The following is a 23779-nucleotide window of genomic DNA, read 5'->3' as shown; positions in this document are numbered from 1 at the left end:
TGATGTAGGTAAAACAACACCATGTTACGCTGCCCTTTTCAAATAACCAAGTTGAATTTATTTGGACATGTTACACAGGACTACGGGAAATCAAGATTAGAGGAATCTGAGGACTCTGATTCTGAAGCCTCCTTCCACCGCTATGTATTCGAGGACCCTCAGGCCCAGCCGGTTGGGGAAGGAGATCTCGTGGTCGTCGTCCAGGAGCACCTTGATCTCAGAAGTAAGGAATGTGAAGGAAAGCTGCAAGAAGCAGAGAGGGAGGCATCAACACAGGACACGGAACAGTTTTTTAAATGACCTGGCAACATTTTAACTTCTTAAATTGGAACAGTCTGCTTCGGAAGGTAGTGGACTCCTCGCCAGTGTGGTGTAGTGGTTAGGAGCGGTAGACTCCTAATCTGGTGAACCGGGTTCGCTTCCCCACTCCTCCACATGCAGCTGCTGGGTGCCCTTGGGCTGGTCACACTTCTCTGAAGTCTCTCAGCCCCACTCGCCTCACAGAGTGTTTGTTGTGGGGGAGGAAGGGAAAGGAGAATGTTAGCCGCTTTGAGACTCCTTAGGGTAGTGAAAAGCGGGATATCAAATCCAAACTCTTCTTCCTTGGAGGTTTTTAAGCAGAGGTTGGACGGCCATCTGTCATGGATGCTTTAAACTGAGATTCCTGCATTGCAGGGGGTGGGACTAGATGACTCTTGACTTCCCAACTCTACAATTCTATGATTCTAATGGAATGGCAGACACAGTTGTCAACAGTGCAAGCTAGCCATTCTGGGTTTCTCTTTCCTGAGAACAGCACCAAGGGCTGCTTTGACCCAAAAGGCCTTTCCACTGCTGATGAGTCTGTAGTACATCAAAGCCCAAGGACCAGGAGGACAGCCACATTTTTATGCCTATCTGCATAGAGCCAATCATACAAAAAATGTCTCCAGCTGACTTGCAATATATATATACGTAAGTTCATAAGCATAGGCTTTTTATTTGTTTATTTAATCGTACTAAAAACACATGGAATTCATAAACATCCACAAAACAAAGGTGACGATCATTTCATTTGCGTGCCCTTGTAATTAAAAATGGGACACAATTGTTGTTCAGACAGGCCAGGTCCTCCAACACTGGCATTCCAGTTGTTCTGCACATATAAAATGAATCCTCCTATGAAACATGGAGGTGTCCCACTTTCCCATGTGCCAGGGAAAGTTTACCTGTCCCCCTCCAGATGTTGTTGGCCTGTTGGTCCCATCATGGCTGACCATCGGCCATGCTAGCCGAGGCTGATGGGAGTTGGGATTATAATGTCCCCTGGAAGGCTACAGAAACTCCTCCCTCCACAGTGGAACAGGGAACTCCAGGAGAAGCTGCCTGCCTGCCTGGCTCCATTTGATCTACTGCTCGGACCTCACCTCAACTCTGGCGCCTGGCTCGAAAGGGAACTTGGAGAGGCTCTCCTCCTCTTTCCCCCACACCCCATTTTCCTTGGAGTTGCACACAATGGTGTCCGGACACCTCTGGCGGTCAAAGCGCGGGTTGAAGTGAAGAACGAGGTTGTCAGGGTCTTGGCCCAGTTTCACAACGAATCTGGAAGAGGTTTGAAAGTTATGAGAGAAACAAGAACAGCAAACGTGAGGATATGTCAGCGGCTGCAAAAATATTGGAAGTGAAAGCAAAGCAATAGTTATGATAATAGAGCCTCTGGAATTTTGAAGCATGGGAAGCCTTAAGAAAAATTTAAAGTAATAATTTGGACAATCTGGAACCTTTTTTTTTGTTTTATAATTGGAGGAATAATTTGGAATGTAATTTGGAATGTTTCAGATCATGTTATTTTATTGGAAACCTTAATAAATATGATTTGTAAAAAAAAAAAAAGAACAGCAAACGTGAGAGGCTTACTGGACTTCAGCAGCAGCAGCAGCAGCAACAACAGGGCCCCTCTCCTAGGTGTTCACGTGGTTGCCATGCCATAAGAATATTGAGAACATTGTTACATGCCACCTCAATCTCCGAGGGGTGTGAGATTCAAGTGCTTACCCAGGTTTTGCGTTTCCTCCAGAATGAGGTGCAGCAGAGACTGAGCTGCCTTTATGACATATGGTTTATTTGCACATATATACAACCTGAACCTATGATGGAGATGTTCACAACATTAACACCCCTTTTGCTTCCCCTTTAGATGCAGCCTTGGGTTCAAGCAGAAATCAGGCATGGCTCTGTCTCCCTGGCTTCCAGCTTCCAGCTTCTAGGTCACATAACTCAACTCTCTCTTCCAGTCTTTGTCTTTGTAACTACCAGCGAGTTGGAGCACCCATTGGCCTTCTGGCACCAACCCACTTCCTTTGCTACCTGAACGACCCATTCTCAGGGCCATTAGGAATAACCAGGAATCTCGCCTGGCCAATCTAGGAATTGTATCCATGCTGGACCCAAGAATTAGAAGGGGACCCAGGCATATAGCCTAAAAAACCCACCTCAAATTCATATATTGTGCTGGATTTGAGTTTCATGAAAACACTTAAAAAATTAAAAAGGTTCTAGTACTCATGGTTGCAGAGATTCACTCAGGAATTATTTACCTGGAGCTTGATATAGATAAGGCATCCCCCAAACTCGGCCCTCCAGCTGTTTTGGGACTACAACTCCCATCATCCCTAGTTACAGGACCAGTGGTTAGGGATAATAATAATAATAATAATAATAATAATAATAATAATAATAATTTATTTATACCCCGCCCATCTGGCTGGGTCTCCCCGGCCACTCTGGGCGGCCTCCAACAAATACTAAAATACAATACAAAATCACAAATTGGGAACTGTAGTCCCAAAACAGCTGAAGGGCTGAGTTTGGGGGTGCCTGGTATAGACCAATGAGGTGTCAGGATGGAGCCCAAGATCTGCATGAATGTGTCTGCCAATCCCTGTGACTCTTAAATTACTTAACACACACCAATAGCCCACATTCCCCATTACATAATTTACAACAGCCTTGTAAGGAAGGCCAACACCCCCCTGCTGAAGATGAGGGGGCCAGGGGAAGGCAACTTGGTTAATCGGACCAAGTAAGGTACACAGTTTCTAGACAAGAGAGTTAGGATGCTGTAGGAAAGGCATCTTCAAATGTTTTGAAGGACTTGCCATACTGATGGAGCAAGTTTATTTTGTAGAAGTGGATGGTACCAGTGCGACTTCCAGCCATTTGGTGTAGGAGTCCACCACTATGAAGAACGCTTTCCCCAGCTGGTAGGAACCAAGCCAAGAAATTGGGTTTCACCTACACCTACACATTAGCACAAGGGTTGGGGCACCTGTTTAAGCCCAGTGGGGAGGTGGTTTGCATTCCTTCCTAGGTAACATGCCAGTAGCAGGCAGTGCCAGAGGCAGAAAAGGGCAAGCAAATATATTTTACTTTTGTACAGTTGGGCGTTTTCTCCATACACCCATGCACAGCTGTCTTGCAATCTCTCTCCTAATTTACTCTCCATTTTAAGGGAGTGGCTGTAGTAGGAAATCAGGTAAAAAATAATAATGACAGGATCTGTGTTCTACATCCTGCACCACCTCCTTTAGAACATGATTCGCCTTTCCATGCCCTATTTTAATAAATCCGGTGCTCTGGCATTCAGCTTAAGATCTTGGTACAGGTGTGAATTGCCATGTCCTGGACGCATGACCAGGGCAGAGCTTGCCTGCCATATGTAAGAGATTCTCCGCACTCAGAAGCACGTTTAAGGGCTATGTACACAGTGTGCCTACACGCGAGTTCCCGGAGACATGCGATACTCCACACACACCCTTCCCTACTCACTCTTTGGCATCTGGCAGGATCCTTCCTTTCACCTGGATCATGTCTCCATGCAGGGCTTGAAACTCCGTGGCAACTACTCCCTATGGCAGGGGAAACGAGAGACGTTTTTTTTCAACTGCAGTGGTGGCAGGATGAGATTCAGGAGGGGGAGGGGAAGGGAAATGAATGCTCTTACGGTCTTTGTCCTGGAAATAAGGTGAGCCCAGGGACCATCGAGCAGGCTTGGCGGTTGCTGCAAAAGGAGGACAAAGGGAAGCCGTCAACTGACAGACAGACAATTGCACAGATAGCATTGGTTAGAGCAGTGCTAGGGAACCTGTGCAGCAATTTTGTAACACTCAGGTTAATAGAATGAGCTGCTTCCAGGAACTCTGCTTGTCTGGCGTAATAAAAATTAAAACAAACCACACCTGTAATGCCTAAAATAAAGGATAAAGGGGGGGAGTGGCACACCTATTATACCTCACCAGCAAAAGGAATGAAGACTCCAACAGCATCCAATAGAAAGGCGGATCGCCCGTCGACATCATCAGACCTGGCCAGAGCAACAGTGCCTGTGCCCTCACCTAAAATGGCCACAGCAGCTTCGCATGCACCAAACAAACAAAAAAGACAGAGCAGGAGGCATGCCTGAGAGGTTGCACTGAGTAAGACCGGCTCTGAGGGGATTGTGTCGCTGGGGTGCGTGATTTTGGGACTGGGTAATTTTGGGACTGGGGTGGGGAGAATGCTCTTTAAGGTTGCCAGTGCCCTCACCTAAAATGGCCGCCGCAGCTTCGCATGTAAAATGCATCTCTGGGTTATTTGTGGGGCATAGAAATTAGTTCATTCCCCCCCCCAAAAAAATTTTTTATATAGTCCGGGCTACCACATGGTCTGAGGGAAAGTGGACCGGCCCACGGCTGGAAAAGGTTGCTGACCCCTGCTCTAAAGGGACAGGGAAGAATAAAAACAGGAGCTTCCAGAATACTCTCGGGATCAGGAGAATTTTAAAAAGCAAAAAAACAAAACAAAACCCCACAGCAACGCGTGGCCGGGCCAGCTAGGTGAACCATAAAATATATGACTTAGCCACGGTCACTCAAATACGCATGTTTCCGAGCCCTTCTCAAATCCCACGTTTTCCCTGCCAGGTCCTTTATTTATATAATTTGTATCACGCCCTTCCTCCTGCCCCAGTGAGCAGCTGACGTGATGCATTTTGCAGTAGCTGCTGCTTCTGGACCTACTTTAGAAGCAGTATAACGAAATTTGCAACAGATTTACAAATATATGGTTATAAATAACCCTACATGTATTTGGATGATAACATTTATATGCCTGTATTCTAGACAAACACTTGTGAAATGGTATCTGAAGAAGTGTGCATGCACGCGAAAGCTCATACCAAGAACAAACTTAGTTGGTCTCTAAGGTGCTACTGGAAGGAATTTTTTATTTTGTTTTGTTTTGACTATGGCAGACCAACACGGCTACCCACCTGTAACTGGGACTTGTGGAATTGTAGTTGATTGCATATATAGTGATACAATACACCTTCTTTTTCTCTTTATGACTTTTTCATTTTTACTTTATTTTGCTCAATTGAAATGCTCTCAATAAAAAATTAAAACAAAGAACCCAGAAGCAGCAAGAGAAACAGAGGCTAGAAGTCAGAGATATAAGAGTTAGCAGCTGAGAAACAACCATGCTCTTCCCTAGGGAGAGCAAGGCTCCTATTAATCCTTCTAAATTTCCAGCCCAGTTCTAATGCACTCGGTGGCATTAAAACTTCAGTAACAACTGCATCCTAATACTAAGTACCACAAAAATGGACATACAAGACTCACGGGCTGCATAGCAATTTCTTCCAAAGGTCCAGCAAGTAATCAAAACTTCATTCCTTCCAACCTCTGCGAAAGAAGCCCCAGTTACACCTTAAATAGCTGAGGCTTGTTTTCAAGGTCCCTTTCAACAGCATCATGTGACAAAAAGGGTTTGCTGTGAGTGGAGGGGTCTGTTCCTCTCTCTCTCTTTAGCAAGGCAAGGTGGAGAAAATCAGAGTCAATAGGCCTGGGAACACACCTGATAAGCTCAAACAGCTGGTGCTATTTATTTACGCTAGCCTAGTACCTCCAGATGTTTGAGAACACGGCTTCCATCAGCCTGAGCCCTCACCTGTGCTCAGGTGAGGCTGATGGGAGTTGGAGCAGGGGCGTACCCAGGATCAAAACTAGGGGGGGGGGCAAGCCATGGTCGTTCAGGTTGTGACATTTCAGCACGGAAAGGCGAATGAAACCAAAATTTTAGGAAAATTATATATAATTATAGCAGTACTTTATTACGGTAGTTATTACAATTATATGCTAGAATTTTTTTACAAATTTTTATTCTAGTTACATGTCTTATACCAGGGGTGGCCAACTCCCAAGAGACTGTGATCTACTTTCAGCAGTGATCTACCCCCGTTTTTTGGGGTTCAGCTCAAAGTTGTTGACCTTTTTTAGGGATGAGGAATGGCCCGTTTTTTAGGGGTTCGGTTCGTTTTTAGATTACTGACCATATTATGTAAACAGCAAACAAAAACAGCTTCAAAAAACAGAAAAACTTTCGCCCCCAAAGAGAAAGCCCCCAAATGGCTGAAAAACTCAGTTTCCCAGGATCCTCAGCCCTCGCAAAGGAACTACTCACCTTGCAAGGGAACTGTTTCCAAAGCTCCTTTGCAATGATCAGCCGGCGCAACACACACACACACACACACACACACACACGCAGTGGCTGGCTGCCGGCAGAGCTCAAATTTATTTAGATTTTGGGAGGGGGAGAAAGACCAGTAGTTGAGCTTTTTTAGTAGAGCTTTTTTTCCTTTTAGGCTGCCGATAACCATTATTATTATTATTATTATTATTATTATTATTATTATTATTATTATTTTGCTTCTGGGGAGCCCTGCCCCCCTGGGTATGCCCATGAGTTGGAGTCTGGAACCTAAGGAAGGGCACACTGTTGGCCAACAACACCTTATGCAATTTAAATCAACAGCCTCCTGGCTGGTAACCATCCAGACATTTGTCCATTCTCCCTCCCCTCCCCTCCCCTCCCCCCCCCCCCCCCGCTTTGACCTGGATTTTGGATGCCACACAAGCAGAAAAGCAGACCAGCCGACAACTGAGCCAATGAAAGAAAAGAGCTGAGATGCCCATCGCTTTGATTGGTCTTCAGTGGGGAATGGATGGAGCACGGGACTGCTTCATGGCTGAGTGAGGATTTGAACCCAGGGCCCTCCTGTTCTAGCACTGGCACTGTTGTGAGTTTGTGAGGGGCCAGGTCCCCCCTAAATTCCTGGGACTAATAAAAGCTAGAATGAATCAGTGCTTGTCGGGTTCAGCTGGAAGTTAGACCCGGCTTTCCGTGTCCACCCGGGAGAGGAGCCATCGAGAACCACCATCAAGAGGTCATTACTGAAGTGGCCAAGTCCTGGACCTAGTGAAACAGAGAGAGAGAGAAGCCCCCAGCAAGGCTATGTGCCCCACCCTGCTCTCCGAGCAGTTAGCAAAACACAATGCCAGAGCAGAGAGGGAGAAGTCTCAGGTTGGCAGTTTGGATGATGTAATAAGCAAATGGGAGAAAAGTGTCCGTTTTGCAAGCTGGGTTGGGGGGGGCAGGGAGAAGGGGGGCTGTCTTTTGTGCTGCACAGCGGGTCAGACACGATGTTTGGGGTCTCTTGGAATCTGAGACAACAGCACTGGAAGGAACAGGACCCTCCTGGGAGGCAAATGCCATCTAGACCAATCTCACCATCTAGACCCAGTTTGTATGTATACAGTGATACCTTGGTTTACAACCATAATCTGTTCTGGAGGTCCGGTTGTAAACCAAAACAGGTTGTAACCCAAGGCGCGCTTTCACCAATGGGGCCTCAAAAAAAAAAAGGGTTGTAATCCAAAATAATAATAATGGGTTGTAATCCAAAAAAAGGGACACACACTTCGGGGTTTGACGTGGTTGTAATCCAAAACGGTTGCAATCCAAGGTACCACCGGATACAGTGATACCTCGGTTTAAGAACAGCCCTGGTTATGAACTATTTGGTTTACGAACTCCGCAAAACTGGAAGTAGTGTCCCGGTTTGCGAACTTTACCTCGGTTTAAGAACGGAAGCCGAATGGCGGAAGGGCACCGGTGGCGGGTGGCCTCATTAGGGAAAGCGCACCCTGGTTTAAGAATGGTTTCGGTTTAAGAACGGACTTCCGGAATGGATTAAGTTCATAAACAGAGGCACCACTGTGTAAATAAATCGTGTAACATAATGACGCCACTGTCTCCGCTGAGCCTCCTTGTCCAAACGGAAGCACAGGTCCCCTGGATCTCACAAGGCTTGGAGATTGGCACCATACAGTGTGTGTGTGTGTGTGTGTGTGTGTGTGTGTGTGTGTGTGTGTGTGTGTGTATTTAAAGGCACCATACAGTAGACTCTTCCCACGTTGCTTTGTATCCATGTGGATGGTGGTAGATCAGTTCTGGGATAACCATGCAGGAAGGCAGATATATTTGCTGTATTTCATTAAAAAAAAATAGATTTAAAGCTGCTTGTGCTTTTGGCATCTCCTGTGAAATAATGTGCTTTGCCTGGAGTGTATTTTCAACCATCCACCCTACCATTATTTTGTTATTATAAATAATTACATTCTGGCCCACTCTCCTTCCAAGAAACTCAGGAAGGCAGGCATGGCTCCCCCTCATTGACAGCCCTGCAAGCTCAGCTCGGCTGAGAGACTGACTGGCGATTCATGGAACTGGGGTCTCGCTAGTTCTAGTCTGACACTACTCTAACCACTACACTGCACCAACTTCCTGCCAATGTTGCTATAACCACAGAGCTGAGCACACTGGGCAGATTTGGAAATGTCTCCTCCCACACCAGCTGGGGAAGCTTCATCCTCTGTTACCTCCGAGGATGCAGACAGGCTGCTTGCGCAAGTAGAACCGACAGCCTGTCTTCTCCGCCCTTGCCCATCTTGGCTGTGTGGTGTAGTGGTTAAGAGTGATAGACTCGTAATCTGGTGAACCGGGTTCGCGTCTCCGCTCCTCCACATGCAGCTGCTGGGTGACTTTGGGCTAGTTCCACTTCTCTGAAGTCTCTCAGCCCCACTCACCTCACAGAGTGTTTGTTGTGGGGGAGGAAGGGAAAGGAGAATGTGAGCCACTTTGAGATTCCTTCGGGTAGTGATAAAGCGGGATATCAAATCCAAACTCTTCTTCTTCTTCTTCTTCATAAAAGTGAGTTGGGCTGTGAGGGAATCTTCCTGGAACCTCTTAAAGAAACAGTTATTAAACCATCTTTGGACCCGGCCACTATGGCCAACTATCTCCCAGTCTCCAATATTCCATTCCTGGGCAACACCATCAAGCAGATCTGCTCTAGAATCTTTCCTGGTATTGATGTCAGGCTGATCACACCCCTCACTGGTCCTATTTCACCTCTCCAAATGTTCTTGCCCAATGTCTCCTGCTTGTCTAGGGCAGAGGTTTTCAACCTTTTTGAGTCCACGGCTCACTTGACCAACTACATTCTTTCTGTGGCACCCCTGTTGGGCTTAGGAATTTTGTCACTCGTTGCCTGCATCTCACCCTTTTTCAAACACCCTCCCTTGCAGAGTGTTCCCTTAGCTTCCTCTCCCCTCTCCTTGGGAGTCCTCTGGGCAGTCGTTGCCACCGCACCTGGTTTCTGAGCTGCCCTCCCCCCTGCCCCAAAGTGAGGTTTGCCCCCCACAGGGACCTGGGAAGAGGATGCCCCCACCCTTAGTGGCCCAACAGAGACTGGCCAAAGATGAACATAAGACCAGCACCTTATCTTGGGAGGCAACATTGGCCGCTGCCAGGTCTGCATGGCAGAAAGGCTTCAGCGACGGGCACTCAACTCCCAGGCAGGCCTTGCACACAGCAAGCACAAAAAGGCCAGCACAGTGCCTGAACTCCCTTTTGTCTGTCTGTTCACAACAGCAAGGGCGGGCGGACTGGATGGCTGGGCTCCTTCGCCCACTTGCTTGCTCACTCCAAGGCCGCCTCAACTCCTGGCCACCCCCTGGCCAGCCCCAGAGGCACCATTCGCCTGGGGAGCTTGCTGCTGGAACAACCAGCTGTGCAAGCCTTCAGGAGGCAGAGACATGAGAGGGCATCAAGGAGGGAGGGAAGGGAGGAAGAAGAAGAAGTAGAAGAAGAGTTTGGATTTGATATCCCGCTTTATCACTACCCGAAGGAGTCTCAAAGCGGCTAACATTCTCCTTTCCCTTCCTCCCCCACAACAAACACTCTGTGAGGTGAGTGGGGCTGAGAGACTTCAGAGAAGTGTGACTAGCCCAAGGTCACCCAGCAGCTGCATGCGGAGGAGCGGAGACGCGAACCCGGTTCACCAGATTACGAGTCTACCGCTCTTAACCACTATACCACACTGGCTCTCAAGGAGGAAGGAAAGGACAGAGGCCAGTGTTGCCCACGGCACCCCTGACCATCATTCAAGGCACCCCAGGGTGCCACAACACACTGGTTGAAAACCACTGGTCTCTAGTCTAGACCAGCCTTTCTTAACCTTGGGCTTAACTCCCATCATCCTTGACCACTGGTTCTGCTAGCTAGGGATGATGGGATTTGTAGCCCAACAACAGCCAGGGACCCAAGGTTGAGAGAGGCTGGTCTAGAGGGAGAAGTGAGTGGGGTCTGTTCAAATGAAATATTTATATTTGTTGCCCCGCCCACTTTTGCCTCTGGCTCCACCCACCATGGTCATGTGGGCCACAGCAGGGAATGAGGCTCCTGGAACTCAACAATATTTCCCCTCACTGTTACAAACTAAAACCACGCAGGCAGTTTTTTTGAAGAACAGTTGAGTTTATTCAGACTTGTTGCAGGACTACAGGGACACAGGGAGAAATTAGAGAAATTTGAGGGCTCTGATTTTGAAGTCTCCTTCCACCCTGATGTAGCCGATGGTCTTCAGGCCCAGCCGGTTGGGGAAGGTGAACTCGTGACCCTCTGCCAGCTTCACCTTGATCTCCGCAGAAAGAAAAGTGAAGGAAAGCTGCAAGAAGCAGGAGGAGGAGGAGGAGGAGGAGGAGTCATGAGAAAACCAGGACACTAAACGCTTTACATGCCCTGAAAGACTAAAAGGAATGGCAAATACTGCATAGACATTGGGCATTCAGCATTTCCATTTCCTGTCTGAGGCTGCTTCTACCCAAGTGCTTTACATTTCAGCCGAGTCTGAGCATTGCTGGCAACTTTTCCCTTTTCTTGCGAGGAATCCTATTTGGAATAAGGGAATTTCCCTTTAAAAAGGGGAAAAGTTGACAGCTATGAGTCTGAGGCACTTCAGAGCCCAAGGACCAGAGTTGTCTTAATCCATGGGTAGGCAAACTAAGGCCCGGGGGCCGGATCCGGCCCACGGACGGTCTGGTAAACAGCGTGTTTTCACATGAGTAGAATGTGTGCTTTTATTTAAAATGCATCTTTGGGTTATTTGTGGGGTATAGGAATTCATTGATTTTATTAATTTTTTCAAAATATAGTTCAACCCCCCCCCCCACAAGGTCTGAAGGACAGTGGACCGGTCCCCTGCTGATAAAGTTTGCTGACCACTGGACTTAATCCCTCATGTTACAAGCAGGTTAAGATGGGGAGAGGGGTGTACCATATTAATGTTTAAACAAAATGCTTGTTACACAAAGTAACTTGCAATATATTTAGGGGCACAAGCATATGTGAAAATGAGTAGTGATGTTAACACATCAAAATTAACAAACAAACCACAAATCAACCCCCAGCGACAGCAAGAAAAAGGAAATTTCTTTTGAGAGGAAACTAGAGTACTGAGTGATGGAGCAACACTATCATAGAGTAGGGAACATTGAACAGTCCACTGGGAAATCTCATTTGCAGGAGGAGGATGCTAGTCAAAGGATTATTGGCCTCAATGTCTTCACGGTGCCCATAATGCCTTGGGGCTAGGAGCAAGGACAGTTAGCACACACAAGTTGGAGGCAAGGAAGGTTTCCAAACACCAGTTTCTGAAACCACAAGAGGGGAGATTGCTCTTGTACTGGGCAGTGCCTGATTTACGTATAAGCTAAACAACCTATAGCTTAGGGCCCCCACTGTCTTGGACCCCCCCCAAAAAAAAACAAAGAAAAAAAACTGGATGTACTTTGATAAAATACATATTTTGTTATGTGCAAATGGCTTTAGATGCCTATTAGGTCCATAAACTACTATATAGCATATATTCAACCCAAAAAAACAGACAATTTGTTGTTGACAAAGGACAGCTGGACATATAAAGGGCCCCATTACCTTCAGTAGCACTTAGGGCCTCATCATACCTAAATCCAGCCCTGTGCTTAGGTCCTGCTTGCAGGTTTTCTACAGGCATCTGGCAGGCCACGGTAAGAGCAGGACACTAGACTGGCCTGATCCAGCAGGCTCTTGTGTGGAAGAACAAGTGGGACTCTTGATCTCAGGGTCATGGGTTTGAGCCCCACGTTGGGCAAAAGATTCCTGCATTGTAGGGGGTTGGACTAGATGACCCTTGGGTTCCCTTCCAACTCTACAATTCTATTAGAAGCTATCGCCTAAGCCACTGTACCAGCCTTGCATTTTGCACACTGAATTCTCCCAGTGAGCAGTCTCACTGCAGCTACAGTGTTTGCTCAGGTCAGATGCAAACTGATATACACCCGGAATTAAGACAAGAGTTGCTAATTTGTACTGAAGACGCATAATTTACTTAAAATTACCTCCATCTATTATTATTTTTTGCAGGGCCTCCTCCGAGCTTGGAGTGGAGCTGGTGCAGAATGCTAGAGATGAGAATCAAAGGCGGGAAAGAACCTGTGTGCAGAAAACTAGCTTCTCAGGGAAGGCCAGGCTAGAATCCTTACATGCTAGTTTTCTATAGGCGAGCTGGACTGTGCACATTAAAAAAAAGCACAGAAGTCTTATTCAGTCAAGCCAGTCTCCAAACACCTGCATTCCAGTTCTACGCATATAAATTGAATTTAAAGGAAGGTAGGTCCTCCTTCCACACCCTCCAAGGAAAAGATACCTGGGGTCCTCCAGATGTTCAGGCATTGCTCCCATGCCTGACCATTGGCCATACAGGCTGGGGCCAATAGGAGTACAATCATTGTATGAAGGCTGCGGGCCTCCCAATTCATGTCCTCTGCAGAGGAGACACACCCCTGCCAGCTCCATTCGCACACAGACCTTTGATAAGACTGGCACGCCCTCACCTGAACTTTGGCACCTTGTTCGAAAGGGAAATCGGTGATTCTCTGTTCTTTCCCCCATACGCCGTTCTGCAAGGAGTTGCACACGATGGTGTTCAAAATGGTGTTCTCGTCCGTGTGGTAGTCAAAGCGGGGGTTGAAGTGAAGAACGAGGTTGTCGCGATCATGGCCCAGATTCACGACAAAACTTGAAGAGGGTGGAAGTTATTGGGGAAAACAAGAGCGTGGATGTTAAGGCTTCCTGGACATCTGTACAGTGGAACCTCAGGTTACAGACACTTCAGGTTACAGATGCTTCGGGTTACAGACGCTTCAGGTTACAGACGCATCACACAGGAACTAGCAACCTAGAGCAGCATATAGACCAGGGTTTCCCAAACTTGGGTCTCCAGCTGTTTTTGGACTACAGTTATCACCCATGACCACTGGGTCCTGCTAGCTAGGGATGATGGGAGTTGTAGTCCAAAAACAGCTGGAGACCCAAATTTTGGAAACCCTGATACACTATAGACTGTTGGGGTGGCAGGTTAGACCCCCCAAATCTGCTTCCTTCCCCCATGGCTCTTAAGTGCCTGAACTCAGTGGTACCCCAACATTTTTCCTCCTCCCCCCCCCATGGGTCACTTGAGAATCACCGCAGGTCCGCATAGGGAACTTAGCGATTGTGAATTGCATTTTACAGACAGGATGTGGATGAATGAAGCTCACAGATCAGAGTTTGGAGAGCCCCGTCGTCACCCATGCCAATGCTCCAGGCCCCCACCTCACTCCCTGTGCAACAGGAGTCACAAAGTGTGCAATATAGTTTTCCCCACGCTCCATCCTAGCTAGCATGAAGAATTAAGAGTTTGATGGAGCATACCAACCAGGCAAGAACACTCTGCAGGCATCAGGGCCAGCGAGGGATTCAGCCTGGGGAAAGGGCCACAGGCCAGAGAATGGTGGGGAGGCCCACTTCTTATCCTCACCCCTGCATTAGCAAAAACCACCCAAGGCTGTGTTTGCACTCGACTCTGCACTCCCTGCTGGAGTTTTAAATCCGCATGGTGTCATCTAAACTGCATTATTTTGAGAGCCAGAGTGCAGTAGTGGTTAGAGCGCTGGACTTGCACCTCAGAGACCCGGGTTCGAATCCCTGCTCAGCCATGAAACTCTATGGGGCACACACACACACACACTTGTCTCTCAGCCTAACCTACCTCACAGGGTTGTTGCAAGGATAAAAACAATGGGGAAAGTGTGCATGCCACCTTTCACTCTCTGGAGGAAAGGTGGGATAGAAATATAATAAATTACAAATGGGTGTAAGGGACCCAGGTGGTGCTGTGGGTTAAACCACAGAGCCTTGGGCTTGCTGATCAGAAGGTCGGCGGTTCAAATCCCTGCCACGGGGTGAGCTCCCGTTGCTCGGTCCCAGCTCCTGCCCGCCTAGCAGTTCGAAAGCACGTCAAAGTGCAAGTAGATAAATAGGTACCACTCCGGCGGGAAGGTAAACGGCATTTCCGTGCGCTGCTCTGGTTCGCCAGAAGCGGCTTAGTCATGCTGGCCACATGATCCGGAAGCTGTATGCCGGCTCCCTCAGCCAGTAAAGTGAGGTGAGAGCGCAACCCCAGAGTCGTCCGCGACTGGACCTAATGGTCAGGGGTCCCTTTATCTTTTTATCCTGTGTAAAAGGCAACAGCTTGGTGCAGTTGTTCCTCAACCCTGCTTCATAAAGACTGGAGTCCTTAAGGTGTTCCCAACTCATCTCTAGCCAAGCTATGAAGACCTTTGCGTAGGAATTAGACATTTCCGCTCCATAGGCGCTCTCTGGTGTGTATACTAACTAACTGAAGCCATGCTGCCATGAACAGCTTGGGGGGCAGGAGAGATAGAAACTTCCCTGTACTCCAAAGCAGTAATATGAATGCACCACAAGCGTCTCAATACGCTTTCCTCCTCCTCCAACTTACTCTTTGGCATCCGACGATATCCTCCCTTTCACTTGGACAGTCTCTCCGTGCAGAAGGAGAAAATCTGTCGCAACCAGCCCCTAGAGAAGAAGGAAAGACGTCTTCAACTGCGGTGGTGGAATGGTGAGATTTAGGAAGGAAAGGGAGAAGAAAGTGAATGCTCTTACTTTCATTGGGTTGGAGTGAAACCGGGTCCATGGATCAATGAGGGCACTTCCTAATACCTATGGGACGGGATAAGAGGAAAGAGTCACCAATAAATCAATAGGCAGAAGCACAGAGCATTTCATTTCCTGCAGCCAGTGTTGGGAATCCAAGGGTTGCCAGATCTTTAGGACTAGCAGCCTGCTAGTCCCATATAGCAAGCAATTACTTCTCCCTTATTCCCAGTAAAAGGTAAAGGCACCCCTGACTGTTAGGTCCAGTTCCAGTCACGGACGACTCTGGGGTTGCGCGCTCATCTTGCTCCATAGGCCGAGGGTCATGTGGCCAGCATGACTAAGCCGCTTCTGGCAAACCGGAGCAGCGCATGGAAACGCCGTTTACCTTCCTGCCGCAGTGGTACCTATTTATCTACTTGCACTTTCACATGCTTTCAAACTGCTAGGCGGGCAGGAGCTGGGACTGAACAATGGGAACTCACTCCGTTGCAGGGATTTGAACCGCCGACCTTCCGATCAGCAAGCCCTAGGCTCAGTGGTTTAACCCACAGCGCCACTCGTGTCCCTGTTATTCCCAGTAGCAACCTCCAATTAAAAGTGCTGCTTTCACTATCTCTTATAGGAAGCCTAAAGACACTGTAAATAAATTAATAGTTTTTGGGGGGTGTTTTTTTTTTTTTTTTTTTTTTTGCATATTCACTCAAACACATGTTTCCAAGCCCTCTTCAAATCTTGCTTTTCTGTGAAGCCTCAACACCCATCCTTTCTAGAAAGGCTTTTTGAGTACCGTATATACTTGCGCATAAGCCGACTTTTTCAGCCCATTTTTTGGGCTGAAAAAGTCGCCCTCGGCTTATGCGCAAGTGAGGCGGGCGGTGGGGAAGGAAAAGCAGAGAGAAAGAGCTTCTCTCCGCTTTCCTATCCCTCCCCCCACCCCACCGGGAAATGTGCAGGACGGGGGCATCTTCTCCGATCCCGTCCTGTGCGTTTGCAGCTGTCTGCGAGGTGGTTGGGAAGGAAAAGCGGAGAGAAAGAGTTTCTCTCCGCTTCCCCACCCCACCCCACCAGGAAATGCGCAGGATGGAGATCTGAGACGCGTCTGCGAGGTGGTTGGGTAGGAAAAGCGGAGAGAAAGAGTTTCTCTCCGCTTCCCTCCCCCCCCACCCCACCAGGAAATGCGCAGGATGGAGATCTGAGACGCTCTTCTCTGTCTTCTCCGATCCCAGCACGAGCCCATCCCGTGCGTTTGCAGCTGTCTGCGAGGTCCTAGCGCCTCCAGACACAAGCTGGAAGGGTAAAGACGCCTCTGCCTCCACTCACCAGCAGAAAGGCACAGAATGGAGGATCGGAGAAGCACTGCACAATGCTTCCCCCTCTGTCAGTTGGGGGGGGGAGAGAAGTGGAGAGAAGCTCTTTCCTGCAAAAGGCACAGGACAGGATCAGAGAAGCTGGGGGCACTGGCTTGCCAAGGGTTAAAAAGGATTGAGTGGGATTCCTAGAGAGGTCAGGAAATACCAAGCCCACCTACAAAAGGAGGAGGGGGCCTTTGTCTCTCTCTTCTGCATGTGCTGCATCCCTGGCGCCTCCTGAATCCAGTGAGTCTCTGCTCATCTTGCAAAGGGTCCATTGGGGAGAAGAGGGGGTCCCTGGGATGAAGGGGAGGGTGCAGGGAGGACCCCCAAGTCAAGGAACAGAGCCTCTTGCCCCCCTCCTCTCTGCAAAGCCCAGGAGGAGGCAAGGTCACAGGAGCTCTGCAACTCTTATCTTCCTTTGGATCCATTCACAGCTTGGCTGTTTGGGAAGGGAGGGGGTCTTTGGGGAGGGAAGAAAAGGGCCTGAAAATAAACCCCCCCAGACACAGGAATCAGTCCCATTTATTGATAGAGGTTGTAGGGGGATGGAAATATTGGACATAAAATACACCAAAGAAATAAAAAGGAAAGCCTAACTGTTGGAAGAGGGGAGGGGGCAAATAAAAGAAAGCGCTTATTCCTGTGGTGCAGAGTCAAGCCTATGGAACTCCTTGCCCCTGTTTTTCTTTGAAATAAATATTCAAAAACATTTAATCTACTGATGTCTCAATTAATGTAATTTTATTTATTTTTATTTTTGAAATTTACCAGTAGTTGCTGCATTTCCCACCCTCGGCTTATGCTCAAGTCAATAAGTTTTCCCAGTTTTTTGTGGTCAAATTAGGTGCCTCGGCTTATATTTGCGTCGGCTTATACTCGCGTATATACGGTAAGCTGAACTGCATTGGCATACATTCACCTCCTAAGTTACATTACACTCATCTCTCCCACAGGCAGACCTTTGATTGTAAGCTCTGCAGGGCAGAGACAAGTCCCCCCCTTTATGCCAGAAAGCACAACTGTATGGATAGCACATCATCATTAACACAGGGCAGCCCTACTACCGATGCACCAAGAACAGGTTATCAAGAACCCCAAAGCAAGAGAAAAAAAATTCCTTCCAGTAGCACCTTAGAGACCAACTAAGTTTGTTCTTGGTATGAGCTTTCGTGTGCATGCACACTTCTTCAGATACCAAAGCTCATACCAAGAACAAACTTAGTTGGTCTCTAAGGTGCTACTGGAAGGAATGTTTTATATTTTGTTTTGACTATGGCAGACCAACACGGCTACCTACCTGTAACTGGACCCAAAGCAAGAGAAAAGGATAGAAATCAGACATGCAATAGTGACACATACAAAACGTGCTTGTTTCCTAGCTGATACACCGCTTCCCAAAGCGACCTATTGGTGCATAAAAGTTTCTGGCCTTGTTTAGGTCCTGTGCTTGTAAAACAATCTCAATAAGAGCAACAATAAAGAGGACTCACAGGATCCATGATACAGTCTTGCTCGGGTCCAGCAACGCCTTCTCCCTTCCAATCTCAGTTCTGCGTCTCAGCAAAAGAAATACCAGCCAGCTACCTTGAAAAGAGAAAATGCCCCGTTGGTGCCTTTAAGTAGCTGGGGGAGGAGGGGGGGAATGCACCACATGACAAAAAGTGTCTGCTGTGACTGGAGCTCTCTAGAAATGCAAGGAGGAGGAAAATCGGGGTCAACAAGCAACACAGCTGGCCTGCTTTGAATACAGGAGAACCATGATCATTAACTCAAACAGCTGGTGCTATTTCTACCTACTGCCTTTCACTCACCTGGTACCCTCCAAGATGCTTTGGTGGCTGCAGTTCTCATCAGCATCAGCCCTCACCTGTGCAGGTTGGTGTGATGATAGCTGTAGTCCAAAACATCTGGAGAGGACATCTTCCTCCAAGAAACCTAGGATGGCATAAATCAGGCATCCCCAAACTTGGCCCTCCAGATGTTTTGAGACTACAATTCCCATCATCCCTGACCACTGGTCCTGTTAGATAGGGATGATGGGAGTTGTAGTCCCAAAACATCTGAAGGGCCGAGTTTGGGGGTGCCTGGCATACATGGTTTCCTCTCATTCACATCACATTAGGCCAGCAGGCAACTAAGCCAATGGAAAACGAGGAGTAAGAGCAGGGTCTCCCAAACTTGGGTCTCCAGCTGTTTTTGGACCACAACTCCCATCATCCATAGCTAGCAGGACCAATGGTTAGGGGTGATGGGAATTGTAGTCTGAAAACATCTGGAGACCCAAGTTTGGGAAACACCCTGTTAAAGCACTTTTATTGGTCTTCAGTGTGGAAGGGCTGGAGCAGGGGTCAGCAAACTTTTTCAGCAGGGGGCCGGTCCACTGTCCCTCCAACCTTGTGTGGGGCTGGACTATTTTTGGGGGGGGGGGAATGAACGAATTCCTATGCCCCACAAATAACCCAGAGATGCATTTTAAATAAAAGCACACATTCTACTCATGTAAAAACACGCTGATTCCCGGACCGTCCACAGGCCGGATTTAGAAGGCAATTGGGCCGGATCTGGACCCCGGGCCTTAGTTTGCCTATCCATGGGTTGGAGAATAGGGGCTGGATTGTGGCTGAGTCCTGGGGGATTTGAACCCAAGACTCACCTGTCCCAGCCTGACATGACTCTAACCACCACACCACATTGGCTTCCTACGAAGAAATATATTGTGGCATAAGATTTTATAAATATAAAGATCGTAAATACAAACATTTCTATGTATACAGATTTTGGGGGGAAAGGATAATATTGGGTTGCATCTAATTTTAGTCCAATGCTGGGGTGTGTGTGCATTGAAATTAATTGACATTGTGGACAGGCCCATTAATTTCTCCTCTTAGTTGGAGTCAGGCTCTTTACGTAGGCCCAGTGCAAGAGGCAGCAGCCAAAACAAAAGTGTCACCAGCAATCTTGCAGCAATGTGAATCAGCTTGCAAGGCATCTTCAAAGACTCGCAGAGACCATTAAAAAACCCCTCCGCTCTCCTGGGGTGGCTGTTGCATCAGCTGTTGCAGATTCTGATTCTGGAGCTGCCCATTTTTGCAATCAGGTTCTGCGTCTGTGCCTTTAACAGAAGCTGTTAAAGGCAGCAACTGGAAGGTCAAAATTGCTTTTCTCCCTGCAGTGGAAAGCTTTGCCTACTCATTCAAGGCATTTTTAAAGACACGTCCCGACAGTTTCCTAAGAGCAGAGTCACAAGTGTCCTTTCCTGCGATTTTGTTGCTTGCATATGCATTCACAAAGTAACTACCTGTCCCAATTCTGCAAAGGAGAAAATCATTCCTATGCTCTTCCCTCAAAGATGGGCAGGTGAATTATTCGTTTAGATGAGCCCAGGTTTCAGCCATGGGCCAGTCCACCATCCCTCAGACCATGTGGGGGGCTGGACTATTTGGGGGGGGGGAAATGAACGAATTACTATGCCCCACAAATAACCCAGAGATGCATTTTAAATAAAAGGACACATTCTAATCATGTAAAAACATGCTGATTCCTGGACTGTCCGTGGGCCGGATTGAGAAGGCAATTGGGCCGCATCTGGCCCCCTGGCCTTAGGTTGCCTACCCCTGGATTAGCCCTTTCCGGGACAGAAACCTCCTCTGCACAACTTTGGTTACCTATAATGCTCTGCTGAAACAGGGACAGATGCAGATCAAACTCTAGACCTATGTTTTTGTATTCTTAGCTATAAGCTGTGTGAAGAAAAGGCAGGATAGAAATAATATTATGGTTATTATGATTCTATACAAATCTATAAAAGCTCTGCAGAAATTCCTTTAACTTTCTGGGATCTAATTGCACAGGCCAAATCCCTTCTGTTTTTTCATTTAAATGCTTGCCCCTGTTATTAATTGTGTGAGCAGCTGAAGGGAACGAAGAGATGCTTATGGCAGAATGAAGCCCCCTGTTTCCATCTGAGGCTGGTGGCGTCACTTCAGGCGGCTGGTTGTCACTTTGAATCTTCAACTTGATATTAATTTCCCGGTTTTGCAAGCTGTGCTGTCAAGGAAAGGAGCTGGCACATTAATACAGCTTGTTGGAAATGTGGAGCATGCAGCATCAAAGGATGTTATTTGGCTGCCGTCTTAACTGTACTTAAGAGGAAATAAGAATCACTGAAGTCAGGGGAGGATTTACTTCCAGGAAAGACTAAGAATAAGTGGGTGCCGTCAGACAGGTATTTGTATGAGGCCTGATAGCAGCAGAGGCATACTGTTGTAAGCATTAACTTTTAACAATACGGTACTTTTGTCTAAGCTATTCTTTTTTTATTTATTGGCCAAGTGGCCCCAGAGCAGGGTCATTTAAAAATCGTTGGGCAGGGTCTGTTGCTATATGCTTATAGCATTAGAGGAAATAATGGAGAGTCAAAATCCATTCCTGGCTCAGCTCTGCCATTATAATAGGCTAGATATGCAGGGATCGGAACCAAGTCCTTTTTTGTGGTGGCCCCATGCCTTTGTTATTCCCTCCCCAAAGACCCGTGCATCACCCTCTTGCTGCTGCCTTTTAAGACGACCTTGAAGACTTGATTTCGGTCTCTGTTTGACTGATGTGCCAGTTCTTGGGTTTATTTGCACCTGTTCAGTAGGTGGGACTGTTTAGTAAATTGTTGAAGTGATTTTATGGAAAATATTTGTGAACTACACCGAGGAAATATTTGGAACCCCCATGTTGAGAGGCAGTATACCTCTCAAGGACAAATGTCAGAAGGCAAACAACATGTCCCACTTACGAGCTTCCAGTTCCTTTGATTTTCTTGTTGGTACGGACCATGATGCGATTTTATTTGCTCCTTTTTATCTGTTTTGTTGAGATCACTTGACTTTAATTCCTTTTATTGTGCCTTGGTACCACTCTGTGATGAAGGGCAGATTATAAATATTTTAAATAAATAGAAATAAACATAGAATGCCGGGCTAGGCAAACCTTGGTGTGGCCCAGCAAAGCACTTCTTATTGTCTTCTGCAGCAGTCAAACACAATCACTAGCCTCCAAAGATCCTAAAAATGTTGCCTCTCTTTATAGCAGTGGCAGGGAATCCTCCAGATTTGGTGGACTCCAAATGCCATCAACCCCAGCAGGCATGGCCAAGGGCCAAGGATGATGGGAGCCATGGTCTAGCAATATCTGGAGGGTCATAGGTTCCCCATCACTGCCATAAATAATTGTTACCTTCTGCCTCCATTCAGTTCACAGAATCATAGAATTGTAGAGTTGGAAGGGACCCTGAGGGTCTTCTAGTCCAGCCCCCTGCAATACAGGAAACATTTGCCCAACGTGGGACTCGAACCCACAACCTTAAGATTAAGAGTCTCATGCTCTACCAACTAAGCTATCCCAGCTAACACCTTTCCCCCAAATATCTGTTTTCCGACCATTTCCCCTTTCCTCTCTGCTCCAATTCATTCCAAATTTTCCCAATTACTAAGTGATCAGTCGTTATTCTCAGATGCTGTCTGATGCCTTTGGATTCTTTTGAGAGGCCTGAGACATGGAACCGCACTATTATCACAATTCACAACTGTCGATACTGCTACCAAAGCCTGATAGGAGGGAGATAAATGCTAGGGAGCAGAGAATCACATTTTTCTTAATACATTCTGTCAGTAACGACTATTCTGATCATGAACATTTTATTTTCTCTGGGCCCTACTGGGCGGGGGGGGGGGAGAGAGAGAGAGAGAGAGAGAGAGAGAGGAGAGAGAGAGAGAGAGAGAGAGAGAGAGATTTGACTTGGAGAAAAGCCCAGAGAGATTCAGAAATCAGCCAGCCCGAGGGATGTGTGCGTTGTTTGGCCAAAAACCTATGCCGTGTCTAAAGAGCAGTCTAACTGGGTTGACAAGGCAGAGAAGCTAACTTAGAGGCAGAGTTAGGGGAGTTGAACCGGTTTAGTCGCATTGGGTGCAGAGCCTTGGGGTGGGGGCACCACAACTATGACGTAGAATAGAAGGCAAACTTTGGCATCGCTCAAGGTGCCGCTGAAATTTGAGACCCCAAGGTCTGGAACTGGCTAGCTGCATATTGAGCTGATAATTTTTGGGGTCAGACTTTCCCAAGTTGGTGTCTTCCAGATGTTCCGGACTTGTGCTGGCTCAAGCTGATAGGAGTTAAAGGTAAAGCTATCCCTGACAATTAGGTGCGGTTGTGGATGACTCAGGGGTTGCAGCGCTCATCTCGCTCTATAGGCCGAGGGAGCCGCCGTTTGTCCGCAGACAGCTTCCGGGTCATGTGGCCAGCATGACTAAGCCGCTGCTGGCGAATCAGAGCAGCGCACGGAAACACCATTTACCTTCCCGCCGGAGCGGTACCTATTTATCTACTTGCACTTCGATGTGCTTTCAAACTGCTAGGTGGGCAGGAGCTGGGACTGAACAACGGGAGCTCACCCCGTCATGGAGATTCGAACCACCTTCTGGTCGGCAAGCCCTAAGCCCAAAAAAACATCTGGAGGGCACTAGGTTGGAGGCTGGGGCAGAGCAAAGGGGTGGGAGGGCGGGTCGCCATGGGTTCCATAATGGAGGGGGTGACAAATTATCAAGGAACAATTTTTTCGGGGGGGGGGGAATCTGAAATATTTTTTTGAGATTTTTTTTGAATTTTTTTTTTTGAAAATGCCTGCTCCGAAGGTCTTATCTTACTATACTAGGATTATATAGCTATATATGAAATTTCATGCATATCGGTTAATTTCTTGACCCTCCTCCACCAAAATAGCTGTTCACTTGGCTGTTTTCCTATGTCATGAAGGCTGAAATTTCAGTTCAGAGAACACTTACTGTTCCCAACCCTAACCCTGTGGAAAGCCATCTAATTAGACTTTAATTTGATTTTGAGGTGTTTTTAGGAGGTAATTTAATTATTGTTTGATTTTATTACCAATGTTATGTATCTGATGTTAGCCACCCTGAGCCTGACTTTGGCTGGGGAGGGTGGGATATAAATAAAAGTTTATTATTATTATTATTACTTGTTATTATTCCTTTGTAAGAAAATATGAAATAACGTAAAACCATTTTTGCGGTGGGGGGAAATCAATTGGGGGGGGGGGTGACAAGAAATTTTCCACACCGGGTACCAATTTACCTTGCTACGCCCCTGGTTGGAGGGGGCTGTACCGGACCACGGAAAATGTCTGGCAGCCTCTTGCAACGTGGTGGTATGGGGTGGAGATAAAAAAAATTTAAAATGCTGTTGCA

The 23779-nt window shown here is 47.3% G+C and overlaps 2 protein-coding genes and 1 non-coding gene across 3 annotated transcripts; all 3 read right to left on the bottom strand.

The window, feature by feature from the left end:
* Positions 1-1371: 1371 nt before the first annotated feature.
* On the bottom strand, positions 1372-5645 carry LOC117052608 (galectin-1-like). The gene is made up of 4 exons (XM_033159578.1): positions 5637-5645; positions 3983-4039; positions 3808-3887; positions 1372-1581 (listed from the first exon to the last, which is right to left on the bottom strand). Exons 1-4 carry the CDS (start codon positions 5643-5645, stop codon positions 1389-1391), a joined length of 339 nt encoding a protein of 112 aa, XP_033015469.1. The 3' UTR covers positions 1372-1388.
* A 5008-nt stretch (positions 5646-10653) lies between these two features.
* On the bottom strand, positions 10654-18129 carry LOC117052972 (16 kDa beta-galactoside-binding lectin-like). Its single transcript, XM_033160389.1, has 5 exons — positions 18023-18129; positions 15187-15243; positions 15020-15099; positions 13071-13254; positions 10654-10864 (listed from the first exon to the last, which is right to left on the bottom strand). The coding sequence occupies exons 1-5, from the start codon at positions 18029-18031 to the stop codon at positions 10718-10720; spliced, it is 477 nt and encodes a 158-aa protein (XP_033016280.1). The 5' UTR covers positions 18032-18129; the 3' UTR covers positions 10654-10717.
* Positions 18130-21852: 3723 nt separating this feature from the next.
* On the bottom strand, positions 21853-21925 carry TRNAK-CUU. The gene has a single exon. It is a non-coding gene; the product is annotated as a tRNA-Lys (tRNA).
* Positions 21926-23779: the final 1854 nt, after the last annotated feature.

Source organism: Lacerta agilis, chromosome 9 (genome assembly GCF_009819535.1).
Source record: "Lacerta agilis isolate rLacAgi1 chromosome 9, rLacAgi1.pri, whole genome shotgun sequence".
Classification (NCBI taxonomy): domain Eukaryota; kingdom Metazoa; phylum Chordata; class Lepidosauria; order Squamata; family Lacertidae; genus Lacerta; species Lacerta agilis.
The sequence above is the reverse complement of the archived record's forward strand: the minus strand, read 5'-3'. Positions and strand labels throughout refer to the sequence as shown.